Below are 18,162 nucleotides of genomic sequence, written 5' to 3' on the forward strand. Positions count from 1 at the left end.
AGTCGTGACCGATCTGCATCGTTCGTAGTACAATTGCAGTAGTTTCTAACGCATCCTAGTGAAGTCGTGACCCTATTCGCAAGACTTCAACCAAACCCCACGATTCGTCGTAACTCAATCATACCAGTGTCTTAACTGAATCGTAGACTGTCACAAGTCTTCCTGATTCAATAAATTGTAGCAAATCGTGAGCTTGTTTTCGTAGTGAAATAGGGCCAACACAGACAGACTGACTGACAGACGGAAGGACAGTCTGATCACTATATGCCCTCCTTTGAGGGCATAAAAATGTCTTAGAATATCAAAATAAATCAGAAAGCCACAAAAACTAGAGAGCGGACACCATGCTAAATCCTTGAAATGCACTTAGTGACCCCGTGACCTAGTTTTTGACCCAGCATGACCCATATTCCAACTTTACCTAGATATTGTCTTGATACAACTTATGACCAAGTTTGGTAAAGATCAGATGAAAACTACTTCAATTAGAGCGGACATCATGCTCAATCCTTGAAATGCACTAAGTGACCCTGTAACCTAGTTTTTGACCCGTCATGACCCATATTCGAACTTGACCTAGATATTGTCTTGATACAACTTCAGATTAAGTTTGGTAAAGATCAGATGAAAACTACTTCAATAAGAGAGCATTCAACATGCTAAATCCTTAAATGTACTAAGAGACCCCCTGACCTAATTTTTGACCCGGCATGACCCATATTCGAACTTGACCTAGATATTGTCTTGTTACAGCTTCTGACCAAGTTTGGTAAAGATCAGATGAAAACTACTTTAATTAGAGAGCGGATACCATGTTAAATCCTTGAAATGCACTAAGTGACCCCGTGACCTAGTTTTTGACCCGACATGACCCATATTCGAACTTGACCTAGATATGGTCTTGATACAAATTCTGACCAAGTTTGGTAAAGATCAGATGAAAACTACTTCAATTAGAGAGCGGACACCATGCTAAATCCTTGAAATGCACTAAGTGACCCTGTGACCTAGTTTTGACCCGGAATGACCCATATTCCAACTTGACCTAGATATTGTCTAGATACAACTTCTGACCAAGTTTGGTAAAGATCGGATGAAAACTATTTGAATTAGAGAGCGGACACGAAAAGTGTGACAGACTGACAGACAGACAGACTGACAGACAGTGCGAAAACCCCTTTTTCTTAGAAAGGGGGCATAAAAAACAAATACATAAGTTTAAACATTTATTACTTTCAATACGATTTTTTAAGGTTTAAAATTAGTATTAACATTTCTATAAGATTTATATATGAAAAGAGTATAAATAAACATTGGAAGTAGGAATGTAAAATATTGAAATTCAATAGAATTTACACTTAACTGTTTTGGTCAAAGCAACAATACATGCTTAATATCTTGGGTTTAAAATAATATTTCAACAAATAGAGATGATACACAATGTTTGTAGTTTATAGCAAAAATACTGGCAGAAGAGGAGATAATAATTAATTTGGTTATATTACCAGAGTTTGTATTGAAACATCTGTACAATAAAAAAGCTTTTATATATGGTCTTAAACTTGAAATCTTAATAATCACAAAAACTAGTAACCTGATCATACACTGATAATTTATCAAACTTATAAAACTGACACCTGCATAAACCTATGATGTACAACAATTTTATACTTGAGAGTATACTAATAATACTACTTAACTGGAGAGTTTCTGATAAAAAAGCAATTTCTACAGTTTTGTTTGGTAATAAGCAATTCTGGATCATAGAACATACAAAATGTATTAAAGATGGTTATTTCATATCCCGTCTTCTATTTCTCTGTCAAAAGACAATTATAACAAGGCTATTGTCAAGCAATATGGTCCCCTACCGGCTCCACCATTGTAAGAAATTCCACCATTTTCAGAGTTTTTTTTTGTTTAGTTTTTTTGGTTGCCATAGCAACCACAATTTTTGACGTAGGAACAAAATGAAATTACGTGCATAATGTCCATATTGCCATCAATCCATGTTGCAAGTTTCATGAAAAAATATGAAGAACTTTTTAAGTAATCGCAGGATCCAGAAAAATGTGACAGACAGACAGACTGACTGACAAACAGAGCGCAAACCATAAGTCCCCTCCGGTTTCACCGGTAGGGGACAAAAATAAGGTCTATTTACAATTTGTAGCACTAATATGATAACCTAGGTAAAGTTTCTACCGTCTTCATTATCATCATCTTCATCATCATATATCACAGTGTTGTAATTATATGACAAATCATATTAACCTTTATGTTGATGGCCGTTCTCTGTGAAAAGGGGGGTTAAATGCATGTTCATTGAGCAGGCCTATTTAGATTTACAATAAAATAAAGCACACATATCGCTGAGATATTGCACACATGGAATGTTGGAGACTATTAGCTGCCTTCTTTAATCATCGCCCTGGAAGCACAAAAAATGCATGCACAACTTCAATGCTTGAATTGACCATTTACATGTAATATATTGTATTGTTCATGGTTTCAATTACTTTTAGGTTTAAAGGTGTGTTCTGTTTTCAAGCACAAAGATTTCACTCCTGATGTTATTTCTTATGTTTCATTGTTTGTCGTAATTAATGAAAAAACTACATCCAAAAATTGCTGGTTGATTTTTATGTAGAAAGTTATCAGTACAGATAATTTTAGACTTACACACCGAAATTTTGTATTTTCTTTTGCAATCATTTGTATACTTATAGGTAAGTACAACCAGTTTTTTTAATAATAATTCTAACCCTATACAATAGGTAGAATTTCAAACCCAGTGTAGTTTACTGACCCATTCATCCGAGTCCACACCCTCAGCATCATCCTGGGGTAAAGGCTCTGCTTTGATGTCCAGCTTGTTTGTCATTGCACTGATCAGCTGAAATACGTGTTACATGGATATATCAGCTTACTATACAGGTAATATGAACATATCACCTGCAATATAGGTAATATGGATATATCAGCTGCAATACAGGTAATTTGGATATATCAGCTGAAATACATGTTACAAGGATATATCAGCTGAAAAATACAGGTAATATGAATATACCAGCTGCAATACAGGTAATATGGATATACCAGCTGAAATACATGTTACATGGATATACCAGCTGCAATATACGTTACAATGGATATACCAGCTGCAATACAGGTAATATGGATATACCAGCTGCAATTTACGTAACATGGATATACCAGCTGCAATACACGTAACATGGATATACCAGCTGCAATACACGTAACATGGATATACCAGCTGCAATACACGTAACATGGATATACCAGCTACAATACACGTAACATGGATATACCAGCTGCAATACAGGTATATGGATATACCAGCTGCAATACACGTAACATGGATATACCAGCTGCAATACACGTAACATAGATATACCAGCTGCAATACACGTAACAATGATATACCAGCTGCAATACACGTAACATGGATGGACCACTGCAATACACGTAACAATGATATACCAGCTGCAATACACGTAAAATGGATATACCAGCTGCAATACACATTACATAGATATACCAGCTGCAATATACGTAACATGGATATACCAGCTGCAATAAGGTGATATGGATATACCAGCTGCAATACAGGTAATGTGGATATACCAGCAGCAATACAAGTTTTATGGATATATCAATAGAGATAATAAGGATATATCAGCTTCAGTACAGGAAACACGGATATATCAGGTGCAATACAGGTAGATTATATGAATATATCAGCTGCAATAAAGGTTATATGAATATATCAGCTGCAATAGAGGTAATATGGATATATTATCTACAAGACAGGTAAACTGGATATATCAGCAGCAATACAGGTAATATAATTGATATGGTATGCAATCTAGTGTACCTCTTCTTTCTTCTGCTCATCAGTCTTGTATGTGTCGGGATTGTAGCTGTCATACTTCCTGGCCTTGGGGGCCTCCTCAGGGGCCTCACTCACTGAAACATCCAGACAGGAACATACACTGTGCAGTACTTGAGGTTAAATATAACTTATTAATGAGTCAATAATTATTAAATGAGCCTAGTTCTGAAAACTGGGTTGAATGTATGTGCGTTAAGTGTCATCCCAGATTAGGCTGTGCAGTCAGCACAGGCTAATCAGGAATAACTATTTTTGTATAAACTCTATTATTGCTTAAAACAAAATTCCTTTACTCAAAAAAATACAAGTGGAAATAAGGCAATACTTTACTCACATGCAATAAACCCTCATATGAATTTTGATGCGTTTGAAGTCCCTTAGAAAATCTCATTAAATTAAAGAAATTTCTCAATAGATGTGAAGGCTTGATTTCCAACCTTAAGACACTAATGGGCAGCAAACAGCATAAAACCCAAACTGCCTGCGAGTTACTCACATGCTGTTTTGGTTACATGCTATTTCATGAAAAAGTTAACTCTATGGAGAACTTGTGGTTAATCATAACTTATAAATGAGTCAACAACCATTATATATTTGTAGTATGCATGGCTTAGGCAGTACACATAAACGAAAGAGACAGGAGTCTCGCCCACTGAAACATGACCAAATCAATGTAATCAATGTTCTGTTTGGGTCATTCACTTGTTTGTCTTATACAAGTATTCATTACTTGTTAGTTGGTGCATTTCAATGTAGGAGAAAAGTGGATAGGCTTTTCATATCTTTTAATACATAAAGGTACAAGACTGCTTCACTTACAAGGTCTCATGTCCTTTGGTCTGAGGGATATTTTCTTATTCATCTTGTTTTCCCCTCGGAACCATTCCTGGCTAGTCATTGACGGCACACTTGGTGGAATGGTATCAGGAAATAAGTCGTCTTGGAAGTAGATTGTCTGAAAGCAAAGTTTTGCTACAGTTAGATTAAATATATATATTTGCACATTGCAAGCAAGAATATACATTAACACTTTAAAAAATCAGAAAAATAATACTATACTATGAGCTAACAGACACAGAACAGGTTTTTTGTACCATTTTATTAAAACAATCTATTTTCATAATACTTTAGATAAATTTACCTGTAAATAAAACTGATTTTGCACACAATGCCACGTTTTTTTCTAATTAATTAACTTGCTAATTAATAAAGGCCCTTCAATAATAAATGCATGTATTTTAAATACCAAACATGTCCTAAATAGGTTATTACTTGGGTGGTTGCAAACATTCTATTAAAACCCATCATCACAATTTTTAAAATTATCATGTGCTCTATACAACAGTACTTCTATACATGTACATGTATAAGAACAAGAGCTGTCTCTCGGAAGACATATGCCCCCGAAAAACCCTTTTTTGAAACCTAAACGCAGATTTCGAAACCTAAACGCGGACCATATATTCAAGGTCAAGGTCAAAGGGGTCAAAATTTATGTGCGTATGGAAAGGCCTTGTCCATCTGCACATGCATACCCAATGTGAAGGTTACATCTGAAGCAACATAGAAGTTATGAGCATTTTTCGAAACCTAAACGCAAAAGTGTAATGGAAAGACAGACGGAAAGACAGACAGACAGTGCGATCACTATATGCCATCCTTTGGGGGCATAAAAAATACCATATTAGTTGATTGATATCAAGTGCCTGTGGGGGGATTTCATGTTGGAAATATGTGCTTCCTAAGTCCTGGATAAAGTGAAAGTCATAACCATGACCCAGTGTAAAATGAATGGCATACTATCTTTAGTCTGGGTATAGTAAACATCCTATCATCTTGACCCTGGGATCAGTGAAGGTCATTGACCATGTGTACAGTAAAAAGAAAGATTACCTTGACCCTGGGTACAGTGAAGGTCATATAACCTTGACCATTAGTACAGTAAAACAAGAGATGTGTTTGTCAGGAACATATGCCCCCTAATGCGCCACTCTTTTGTGTGTGACATTTGACCTTGAAGGATGACCTTGATCTTTTACCACGCAAATATGCAAGCTCTATGAGATACGACATGCATGCCAAATATCAAGTTGCTATGTTCAATATTTCAAAAGTTATTGCACAACTTTACTGTAAGGTTAAAGTTTTGGGGACAGAATGAAAGAATGAAAGACAGAAAGAAAGAAAGAAAGAAAGAAGAAGAAAGAAAAGAGAAAAGAAAGAAGAAAGAAAGAAAGAAAGAAAGAAAGAAAGAAGAGAAAGAAGAAAGAAAGAAAGAAGAAAGAAAGAAAATAAGACAGACCAAAAACAATATACCCCCGATCTATCGATCCGGGGGCATAAAAAGATACCTTGACCCTGGGTAAAAGTGAAGGTCATATTACCTTGACCATTAGTACAGTAAAAAAGAGATTACCTTGACCCTGGGTACAGTGAAGGTCATATTACCTTTACATATTACCTTGACTTTGGGCATATTTACAGATATATTATCTTGTCCCTTGGTACAATGATGGTCATTGTACATTGACCCTTCGTACAGTGAAGGTCATATAACCATGACACTTGTACAGAGTTCATATAACCTGGACCTATGAGTGAAGGACACCTTGACATTTCGCAAATGCAGGACCACATTACCTTGACCCTGGGTACAGTGAAGGACATTGGCTCCACAGAGCTCTGTGTTAGCCTCCAGGACCCGTGCAATCTCCACGTCACGCACACTGCAGGAGGTCACAGGCAGGAAGTAGATGCCCTGGTGCGCGCCCTCTGGCTTCACAGGTGTCAATGCAAACAGGTGTGGGTACTCCTCTGATACCTCGTACGTGATGATGCTAGCATCTCCCTGTTTTGTTGCCAAACTAATGAAAGTTACTAGAACTAATTTAAAGCTATTTATAGTTTTATAATGTTTTAATATTATATTTGAAATTTAATATTGGCATTAAAGGAATGACAATTTACTTAAAATTAAAAGCTTACTTTCAATGCTTATGTGAAATAGCCTTTCAAATAATAAATGCAAAATGGTTGTCAATACAAACTTCACCTTGGGATTATTCATTTTGTGTTTAAATATAGTTTAATTGTTGATTTTTGACATGCATTAGTTAATGACATTTTAAAAACCTAAATTTTACATTTGATTTCAATATGTTTTAAAAGCCATTTTGATTCAGATGGCATGTTTAAAATCAGATCTGTTACGAATAAGGCCTTTAACAACAGGATTAAAAATAGTGAACTCATCCTGCCCATCACGGCATCAGTTCATTAAAGGTTTAAACAACATAACTAATATAAAGAACTCAAGGCCAAGGCTTTTTACAACTGGACTTCATTATTACCCTACTGTGCCAATAACATCTTTTCAGGTGAAGGCCTTTGACAACACAGCAACCAACATGGACTTACCCTGCCAGTAACACAGCCACCCCAATGGACTCACCCTGCCAGTTAGTAAGACACCCTAATGGACTCACCCTGCCAGTTAGAAAGACATCCTAATGGACTTCACCATGCCAGTGAGAAAGACACCTTAATGGACTCACCTTGTCCTTTACACAGCCACCCCAAAGAATTCACCCTGCCAGTGAGAGAGACACCCTAATGGACTCACCCTGCCTGTGAGGAAGACAGTCCTGGTTCCCTCATCATAGTGTGGTACAAGTATGCTTGGGGATACATCGAGGGTCTCCTCATACAGAGGGTTTCCCAGCTTGCCCACGGAGTATACCAGCAGCTGCCGACGACTGTCCCTGAATAAAGGACAAACCAATTGAGCAGCGCTCTCATTACGAAAACGGGGCTTAATGCATGTGTGTAAACTATAGTCCCACATCAGCTATTGCAGTTTGCATAAGCCTATCAGGGACAACACTTCATGCTTTGATGGTATTATTCGTTAAATAGGGAGTTTCATCTAACTTTAAAATCTAGTCTAGGCTCAAAGTGTTGTCCCTGTTAATCATCTTCTGACTGAACAAGCTTATCTGGGACGACACTTTATGCACATACATTAGGCCCCCTTCTTTTCCCACAGCGAGGTTTAAATAACTCGAGTTTGAATCTTTTTACGTAAGCCTCTTGATGGAATTGAAAAGCATTAGGATGATAGAAACACTTCAAAGTATGTTTCCTGCCAAGAACCAACACTTTGTTTCTTTACAAAAAGTAATGAGACGCTTGATCCGCCATTTCCTTGTCACATAGCAAACACCATCTTCTGGTATACACATTAAAAAAAAGCTTTTTTTTCAAACAATTTTCTACTCATGAACCCATAATCATAACAGAAACAAATATTAAGGAAGATACTGGCTTATGCTTCAAAATCGATCAATAACTGATAGATTGTGGCACAACATTTAGATTGAGACATATACATGTACATAAATATGTTACAAATTCTCCTTAACAGGTACTTAATTTACTGATATACCTGTCAAAACCTGAGGACAACGAGATATGTCATGTCTACAGCCCAGATGACCCTTGCACCTCGGCTCCCTTCTGGCCCCTTGCCTTCCTACAAGAGCGTAAGGGAGACAAAATACAACTTCACTATCTCCAAATGGTACAAGACTTCCTTTGGGATTAATAAAAAAATATTTTTCACAATTTAAAATGGTTTTCCATGAATGTTAAAGTTAAACAGTTACTACATATAATATTATGTTCCTAATGAGTAAGAATTTTAGCATTTTTAAGCTTCCAATTGTTAATTGACCAATTGCCTGACATCAATCAAAGGAATTGACACAGTTAACATGAAATAATGACAGGACATTAAAGAACTTTAAGGATTTATCAAAACAATTGGAAAACGTATAAATAATTGTTGTTATTTTTGACATGTGATAAATATAATTTTATTGGCAAATGCTAAAAGCAGTTTCTTATATGACTGGCAAAGTGCACATTTCATGTAAATCTATGCTGTTGGTGTATGATGCAGGCATACGCAGCATGGACACAACTATAATCAAAGTCATACACTACAAACTGTTTTGTTTCATATTTTTGAGTGAGTTGATAAATAAATTACAGCAACAATACTCATGTTACAATGCCTCATAGAAAACTATTTCTCAACAATGTTATGTTTGCATACAAAGAACCAACAGTTTGTGTTTCTCACCCGAACTGACTGTTTTCGGGGGTCTATGATTCTCACACGACCATCTTTACAAACTGTAGCTAGGTAACGTCCATCAGGACTCCATTCTGCACAAAATATCTGTAAAAATTGACATGTTATTAATCGAATATTGCAAAATCAACTTAACTATTAAGAACTATAGGGCACTGTTAATATTATAATATAGACATGAACTGTTCATAGTAATTGGTAAATATGTATGACAGTCTTATTAAAATCGTCATTTCTTATTTTCCTCGATCCTCCATTCATTATTATAATCTGGTCTCACATTTTGAAGTTATAATCACAGAAAAATTTATGTGTACCTTCTAAATGAAACAAATAATCTAACTATATATTTGATACAAGAGATGTGTTTGTCAGAAACACAATGCCCCCTACTACGGCCGCTTCGATACATTTTTTTACATTTGACCTTCAGGATGACCTTGACCTTTCACCACTCAAATGGTGCAGCTCCATGAGATACACATGCATGCCAATATCAAGTTGCTATGTGAAGGGACATAGAAGTTATGAGCATTTTTCAAAACCTATACGCGAAACCTTAACGCAAGTGTGACGGATGGACAGACGGACGGACGGTCTGATCACTATATGCCCTCCTTTGGGGCATAAAAAGAATTATTAATAGCCTAGTGACACCGTCTATCATTGTATTAAGCTTTTGACCTCAAATATACATTTTTTATATAAATGAATCTACGAAAGTACATTAGATTGACATAAATTGACCCTTTTTATGCAGAAATAAACATTCAGTTAGATTTGTTGATGCATTTTTGCTCATTTTGGCTGCATGCTACACATGGTAACCATTCATTTTATTTTGTGTGATAGTACTGTCAACCAATGTATTAATGATAACCGATCAGGATGGTTGCTAAAATAAACTTTAGTTTTAACTTTAGCTAAACAGACAAATGCTTAGGTTAGATGAACTAAATACATAGTGGTTTACATTTTATTTCATGTGTTTCTGCATAATTTTCCAACTGCAACATCTCCTATTGTAAAGATAGGAACCCATTTTCTTTGTGATTTAATGTTAATTATCGGGCCTCATTTGTATAGAACTGTACATTTGTCAAGTTATGTAAGTTTTCAGATTTTTCTGTTTAGTGGTTATAATAGGGGTTATAAGCAAGTTTTTGTTAGGAACATTATACACCTACTTACATCTTAAATAACATATGAAAATTAGTGCATATTTTGACCATAAGATCATATTTTGTAAATAATTATCTTACCTTACTATCATCATGAAGACCATTATTGGTCTTTTATACAAAATATGTAGTGAGGAAATATTGGTAAACACTTAAACAAAACAGAAGATGTAAAAGATCACATATATGATGAAATGTTTTGATTACATTGGTAGATTGTACCCACTGGTAGACAGTACCTGTGATATATATGTCAATATGAACATATAAGAACTTAAGTCAAATTGATATGAATCAATTATCCTTGTGAAAAAGTTTACAACAATTATAACCCAAACCCTCATCTGTGTGACATGTGACTTCTAGCTGCTCAGTATTGTCTGTGAGGTCCCAGATTTTCAACTTCATGTCATAGGCTCCAGTCACCACCACATTCTTGGCCAGTGGGTGAAATCGGACGAAGTAGATCTTCTCTGTGTGACCTGCATTAAAGATTTAAATAAAATCTACATCTGAAAAATCATGGGTATCCTCTCAGTCAATATGATGTTGAACTGTTGACAGGTTAAAAAGATAAGTATGTCACACTTTGTCAGTTGAAATTTGTCAATAAGAATGTAATAGTATGATTGTGTTGAATTATATATATGTGCTGATGAAGTACTTGCTTAAGAAGAGTAGACTAGGAAGTCAAATCGTAAATCATGTCCATTGCATGTTTAAGGACATACATTTGAAATTGCATTTTTAAATACATAAAGCATCCGAGACTTAAAGGGATGTAAGTTTTCTGTAAAAATATAACGACTGGACACTAAAAAACCTATTAATTGTACTTCTTTCGATATTTTGGTGTGAATGCATGAATGTTCAACTTGGATATACGTCATAGTGGATGGTTTATAACTTGCTCAAGTTTATGCCTAGAGTTTTATAATCATTATAGTATGTATGCATGTACTATTGAAACAAGAGTGCCAAAGAGGCCACTCACTCATCAGATAGGACTCATAGTCATCCAGCGTCTCTGTCAACCCAGTGTCAGGGATCTTCCATATGTATACCTTGGCATTGTCACAGCCTATGAAAGACAATATACTTACATGTAGATATAAGCCACAATCTGGGAACACGGGGCTTTATTAACCCTTTGCATGCTGGGACATTTGTCGTCTGCTAAAATGTCTTCTGCTGAATTCCTAAAATTAGCATTTTCTTCTTCGATTTTTTTTCCAAAGAATACTATCAGAATAGCAAACCGTTTGGATCCAGATGAGACGCCCACGTTCCGTGGCGTCTCATCTGGATCCAAACTGTTTGCAAAGGCCTTAACAATTCGGTTCCCGCACTGAAAGAGTTAATGTGCGTAAATTGTCCTACTGGATTAGCCAATAGCCTATGAAGTCTGCATGCTTGGACACTTTCTGCTAATACAGGATTTAAGTTAAGAAGATGCTTTATTTTTAAGAAAAATCAATAAAGGCAGAGTGCCCTTCCTGATTAACCTATTCAGAGACTGCACAGGCTAACATGGACTAATATAGTTGTAATAGTAAGTTGAGTTCATGCCGGCCCTAAGCTTAATACAACCAAATAACAAGACAATTAATTGGATAGAACTTATTACTTGGTGTATCAAATATGGGCCAGAAATCACTATGGATCTGTAAATCACTTCATTGAAACATAACAATTGTTAACAAATTATATCTATTCAAAAAAGACCAGGAAGACTCCTACCAACAAGCAGCCTTGAGTCATCAAATGGATCAAAGACAAAATCATTCACTTTGCTGCCATTCTGCAACACGGGAACCCCAGTATCTGGTAGACGGCCAGGTTGGTTCAACTGAAAAATATAGGTATTCAACTGAAAGATATAGGTATAGGAGTTTTATTTGCTACAACTTTTATTGGTAGGTTTTGTGATGATAACAAATTAAAGGATCAAATAAATTTGATATAATATATAATTATAACTATATTATAAAATATTTTTTTTATTACTCAAGAAGTGCCCAGTGAATGTATTTCAAGATCTCCTTGTCTCGTTTGCTGCTTTTTGATTTCCAGTAACTACCTTCACATGTCAAGACATTAATTCCTCAACAACAAATCAAATGAAACAACTTCTTAGTAAAAGTTGAATCTAACGGAACATGTCCTCACCTCTAGCACTGCCACTCTCCCGCCAGGCCCTTCAATGGGTAACGCACACCGCGTCCCGTTGCCTGCAAACAGGTCGCTCTGACCCGGCAAAGTGCGACACAGGTTGCGAACGTTCACAATATGCTTGCTCACGTGTTCCGTCACTCCTTTCAGGGTACTTGCATTTGGACATATGCATGGCTGGAAGAGATTGGAAGTGGATTTGTAATGAAGGTTAATTTGCACGCATGTTGTAAATGCATTGGGCATGTGCATTATACTGATAATGTGCCTATTAACCCTTACAGTACGGGAACCGAGTTGTGAAGGCCTTTGCAAACAGTTTGGATCCAGATGAGACGCCACAGAACGTGGCGTCTTATCTGGATCCAAACTGTTTGCTATTCTGATAGTATTCTTTGAAAAAAAATGGAAGAAAATGCTAATTTAAGAAATTCAGCAGACGACATTTTAGCAGACGACAAATTTCCCAGCATGCAAAGGGTTAAATGTATGCCAGTAAAGTTTCATCTTCAGAGAGTAATTGTAATATGAATAAGCCAGTTTATGGCTGTGTTTTATTTGATTTGCATGTGTTCTTGTACATTTTGTATATTTTTATTTCTCACTTTTTATTTTGGCATGCATGTGCCTATATTTGTTGTGTTATTTCATTCTGCATTGATATTTATGATACACAGGAATGAAACACCAAAAGTTATCTATTTTTAAATTGAAATTTGAAGTTAATTATTATTTATTCTAATATAAGACATCCCTTTTAACATTATAAACTAAATGAATTGCTTTTATAATGTGATTCACACAACAAAAATATGATTAACATGTTTTTTTTAAGGCGATATTTTGAACAAACAAACTTGAAAATTGATTTTTGTTCCAAATCCATTTACATATTCCTTGAGTAATTCACTTTACCAGCAAATGTCTTGGCCGCCTTGCTCGGTTCTGTTGGAGCAACAACTGCAGGTTTTGCGGTCTCCTTAGAAGCACCAGTTGCCTTGGTTACCTGTGACCTAGTAGATGCTGTTGACTGTGATACTGAGGGGCTTAAAGCATCAGTAGACTTTGGCTGTTTTGAAGAGTTAGACAAATATCATGGCTAGATGATGTATGGCCCTGTGAAAGCTAATATGGCCCGTCAGTAAATGGACACAGGATATTGATTTTTTGGCTAATAATTGGAAGGAACAAAATACATTTTTGGTAAAAAATTTCAATAATAACTATGAAATGAAGACAGTAACCTGTATCTTATTCTTAAATTTGTGGAATGCCAACTTGTAGCTGAATAATCATGATCTACCTGTTCATTTTTTGTTGCCTCTTTGTTTGGCTTTATTTCCTTGTCTTTGGGTTTCTGTGATTGTGGTTTCAAAGACCGTTTACTCGGATCCAAACTTGTCAGAGAAACCTGTAAAAACAAGCTGCAAAGGTGACATTTTTATATAAGTTGCTTTAATAAAAATTTAAGAATAGATTCCCTTCATTCGTACATACTAATATTAAAATATACAATATCATAACATAAAGATAGCACACATGCATCATTTCATAAGAAATGTATGCTTCAAAGGATGATTATAAATACATGTCACATAAAACTGTAAAACTGAAACTAGCACAAAGCTGTTTGCAAACCAGTTCTCCATTTTACAAAACTTCTAATGCAGTTGTGAGACTAACATACATAATTATATTATAATTTCGTTAAATTTTATTGATACAAATTATTGCAATTTAGATTGGAGAAATACAAAAACACCAAGCATTTATTTAAAGAGATAACTTGAAAAATCTACAACTTATTCCAATATTTTGCATATGATTTTGATGTAGGGATCAGTAGCTTAGCAAGAACCGGTCCCTATCACAGGTACTTGAAAATATTTTTTGGTCCTTATATATATAATAAGTTTAGCTTGTTAGGACTGCACCGGATAATCTGGGTTAACTCATTACACCCATGAATTAACTCTTTCAGTGCTGGAACCGAATTTTGAAGGCCTTTGCAAACAGTTTGGATCCAGATGAGACGCCACAGAACGTGGCGTCTCATCAGGATCCAAACTGTTTGCTATTCTGATAGTATTCTTTGACAAAGAATCGAAGAGAATGCTAATTTTAGAAATTCAGCAGACAACATTTTAGCAGAAGACAAATTTCCCAGCATGCAAAGGGTTAAGCTATGTTTTCCCAGACCGCAGCTAATATATTTATTTCTCCACTCACCTTGCCATTCTCTCCAGCTGCCCACTGCTGGGCTGATAAAGCAGGCTCCTCACATTTGGTATCAGGGAACAGGTCTGCATGGAACTGCCGGTAATCCTTAATTCAAAACAACACCGAGTATGTCAAGAGCATATTAACATTTAATATTTCCTTATTTCCTTAAAATCTTGGTCTTCCAACTGAACACACATTTACATCATTACATTATTATTACAGAATTGAGAAATCAACTCAGGAATTTTCTGAAGGGTGGTCTATTAACAAATTGTTTGTATTTTGAACAATGTCATTCAATGAATATATTTACAAAACTAAATTATGTTGAATAATATGAAATATTTATAATATTAAGAAAATTTGTTTTGTGTTTTTTCGTTTTCCATAAAGAGAACTCTAACCCACATCATTTGGGAGCAAAATATAACATGAAATCACTGGGCCATTCAGCCTCTATTTATAATATTATATTTTCAGTAATGTTTTCACAAGGAAAAAACAACATTTTTCATTATTATATTTTTGTTATGTGTGTTAATTTGCTTGTTAAATATACTGTCTTCATTCTTGTAAACAAGCATCTTAATTTCCCCAAGTCTTGCAGATAATCAAGTGAAACAAAATAAAAAAAATAAAAAAAAATAAACATTTCTTTGTAGATCATTCTTCATTCTGAACTTCACTGAATTAATTACTTACTTTGCGTGGTACAATGTACGGGAGTGGTACAATTGAGTTCTGCATGAGAAGCATCAGTCTATCCACTTCTCCCTCCATTACGTTCATCGCGAGTTTCGGCACCAGACATGCACCACGGATCTGCTCACTGCGTTCTGTTCGCTCAACAGCATCTGAAAAAGGGAGAGTGAGGTATCATGATGACATTGTGCGATTTAAACATATCTAAACATTTGAGTTAAAGATTTCAAGAAAAGCAATATATTTTTTGTTAAAAAATTAGGAGAGCAGAAATCATGATTATTTACTCTTTCATCTAACCAGACATTTTGTTGAGTTAAGTTTTAGGTAAGAAAGTTCTGTTGTCCAGCAGTAAGTGTGTTTATTAGAAAGCCATCTTCAAATAAGAAGTAACAGTGAATATTTATGTTAAACCCTAGCTAGATTCATTTTTTAATAGTTAAGGGAAACAGTAACGGTAAGACATACTTCTTGTAAGATACGGGTCTGCAGTAGACACTTCATAGTAGGACCAACTGGTGTCTGCCTGCAACACAGCAACATTGTACGTTATTGTATTGAAAGATCTAGGATTGCAAAAGGGACTAGGTACATTTTAACCCTTTGCATGCTGGGAAATTTGTCGTCTGCCAAAATGTCGTCTGCTGAATTTCTAAAATTAGCATTTTCTTCTATTTTTTTCAAAGAATACTATCAGAATAGCAAACAGTTTGGATCCTGATGAGACGCCACGTTCTGTTTGCAAAGGCCTTTAAAATTCGGTTCCTGCACTGAAAGGGTTAACCTTTTCCCCCTCAGAAGCAAATTGAAAATGGCTATATGCAACCAGCATTAAACCAGAACAGCCTGCGAGTAACTCGCAGTCTTTTCAGGTTTTTTGCTGTTTGCTGCTCATGATTGGAAATCGTTTAAACTTAAATCTAGTTAGGTCTTAAATTTAACATGATTTTCTTAGAGACTAAAACCTTTTTTTTTCTCATGTCAAAAACATGTCAAAGTGCATATCTGAGAGGTATAATGTTAACCCTTTGCATGCTGGGAAATTTGTCGTCTGCTAAAATGTCGTCTGCAGAATTTCTAAAATTAGCATTTTCTTCGATAATTTTCAAAGAATACTATTAGAATAGCAAACAGTTTGGATCCTGATGAGACGCCACTTTCTGTGGCGTCTCATCTGGATCCAAACTGTTTGCAAAGGCCTTTAAAATTCAGCTCCAGCGCTTTAAGGGTTAAAAGGGGCAGAGTGGACCCAGATATAAGCAATTATATTGAAAGTTAGGTAAAATAAACATTTGAATCATTGTTTTTTATAAACTATTTTGAATCACTATCACTAATGATCAATTTCGAAACTAGCTAGCACCTTTGTTAACAATTAATCAGATACCTATTCAACATCACTCTATCAATAATTTCATATTACCTCCCAATCGCTAGCAGCATGTTTGTATCTTCATCATACAGTGGCATCAGAACTCTGAATGAGAAAAATAGATAAATAAAATATGGTTTAAACTAACAATAAATTATAATCATACTTTGTTTTGTTATAATTTATTTTCTATTTTAATTAGTTTTATTATTCATGATAAGTAGTGAAATAAGGGAAATTTTCATAAAAGTCCATTATCCTAACTTCACTGACCAAAATATAAAGCATATGACCCACGTCATGCCAAAATGGGTTTAATGCCAACTGGGTTAGAGTAGCTTAAGCTGAGCCTATGCATCTGCTCTTTGTAGTCAGGAGTTACACTGACTGCTAATGAGATCACAAAACCTTGCATGATTTTAACCCTTTCAGTGCGGGAACCGAATTTTGAAGGCCTTTGCAAACAGTTTGGATCCAGATGAGACGCCACAGAACGTGGCATCTCATCAGGATCCAAACTGTTTGCTATTCTGATAATATTCTTTGAAAAAAATTGAAGAAAATGCTAATTTTAGAAATTCAGCAGACGACATTTTAGCAGACGACAAATTTCCCAGCATGCAAAGGGTTAAAGCTAACACCATAGCTCCTCACCAGACTGCTTAGGATATGCATCCATAGCATACAAAGTAAATACCAATAAAAAAAAAACAGGTAATAATGCCAACTTAATTTAAATGCTTGATAATTATGGCTCACTTGTCCTTCATATTGTTTAACTTTTCAAAATATAAGTTTCAAAAAAATTATACAATGTGCACAAAAACAAACTTCTAAAGGCATGTATTCTTACCCATTATTTGAGTCACAATATCTGTTTTAAGAGCACTTGAAAAGTTCCTAGTGTCCCAAAGCTTGATTTCCCTTTCTCGATTCTGCAAACAGACACTTTGCATACAGAATGAGCATAATAATACTGTTATTTTATCAATGTGTAACAGTACACCCATTGAAACAGAGCTTTCCACCAAAGGCACATTCATTACAATAATTTAAAACAGTGAAAGGCTTTTATTCCTAGAAAAAAAGAGATAAAATGTATAATAAGGTAGGCAGAGTAATACAAAGCATTAAAGGTGTCATCATTGGCCACATACTGCATCCAATCAAAATGCAGCATTAACAGATGCCATTATTGACCTCAATACCTTGGAAAAGGCTCCATTCGATAAGAATGAAGCATTAAGATGTGTCATTCTTGGCCTTTCAATGTTTGTTTGTTCAAATTTGGGACAATCATTTGCTTCCATTCCCAATCCCAAAACAAATTCCGAAAAGGAATGCATAAAATTTATTTTTTGTTTAAATAAATTGCAACATTTGTTTCATTTCCCTGTAAAACTCTACAAGTTGTTAACCTTAGAAAATGTTATATGAAAAA

The 18,162-nt window shown here is 35.2% G+C and overlaps 1 protein-coding gene across 1 annotated transcript; it reads right to left on the reverse strand.

The window, feature by feature from the left end:
* Positions 1-1,213: 1,213 nt before the first annotated feature.
* Positions 1,214-16,831, reverse strand: LOC127878972 (coronin-7-like). Its single transcript, XM_052425545.1, is given in 21 exon segments — positions 1,214-2,431; positions 2,810-2,896; positions 3,899-3,990; positions 4,736-4,871; positions 6,557-6,610; positions 6,612-6,764; positions 7,539-7,677; positions 8,361-8,374; positions 8,376-8,447; positions 9,060-9,161; positions 10,595-10,734; positions 11,247-11,333; positions 11,993-12,101; positions 12,422-12,464; positions 12,466-12,601; positions 13,340-13,493; positions 13,728-13,835; positions 14,654-14,749; positions 15,350-15,501; positions 15,818-15,877; positions 16,774-16,831. Coding segments are annotated over 21 exon segments (1,992 nt in total). The 5' UTR covers positions 16,820-16,831; the 3' UTR covers positions 1,214-2,419.
* Positions 16,832-18,162: the final 1,331 nt, after the last annotated feature.

Source organism: Dreissena polymorpha, chromosome 4 (genome assembly GCF_020536995.1).
Source record: "Dreissena polymorpha isolate Duluth1 chromosome 4, UMN_Dpol_1.0, whole genome shotgun sequence".
NCBI lineage: Eukaryota > Metazoa > Mollusca > Bivalvia > Myida > Dreissenidae > Dreissena > Dreissena polymorpha.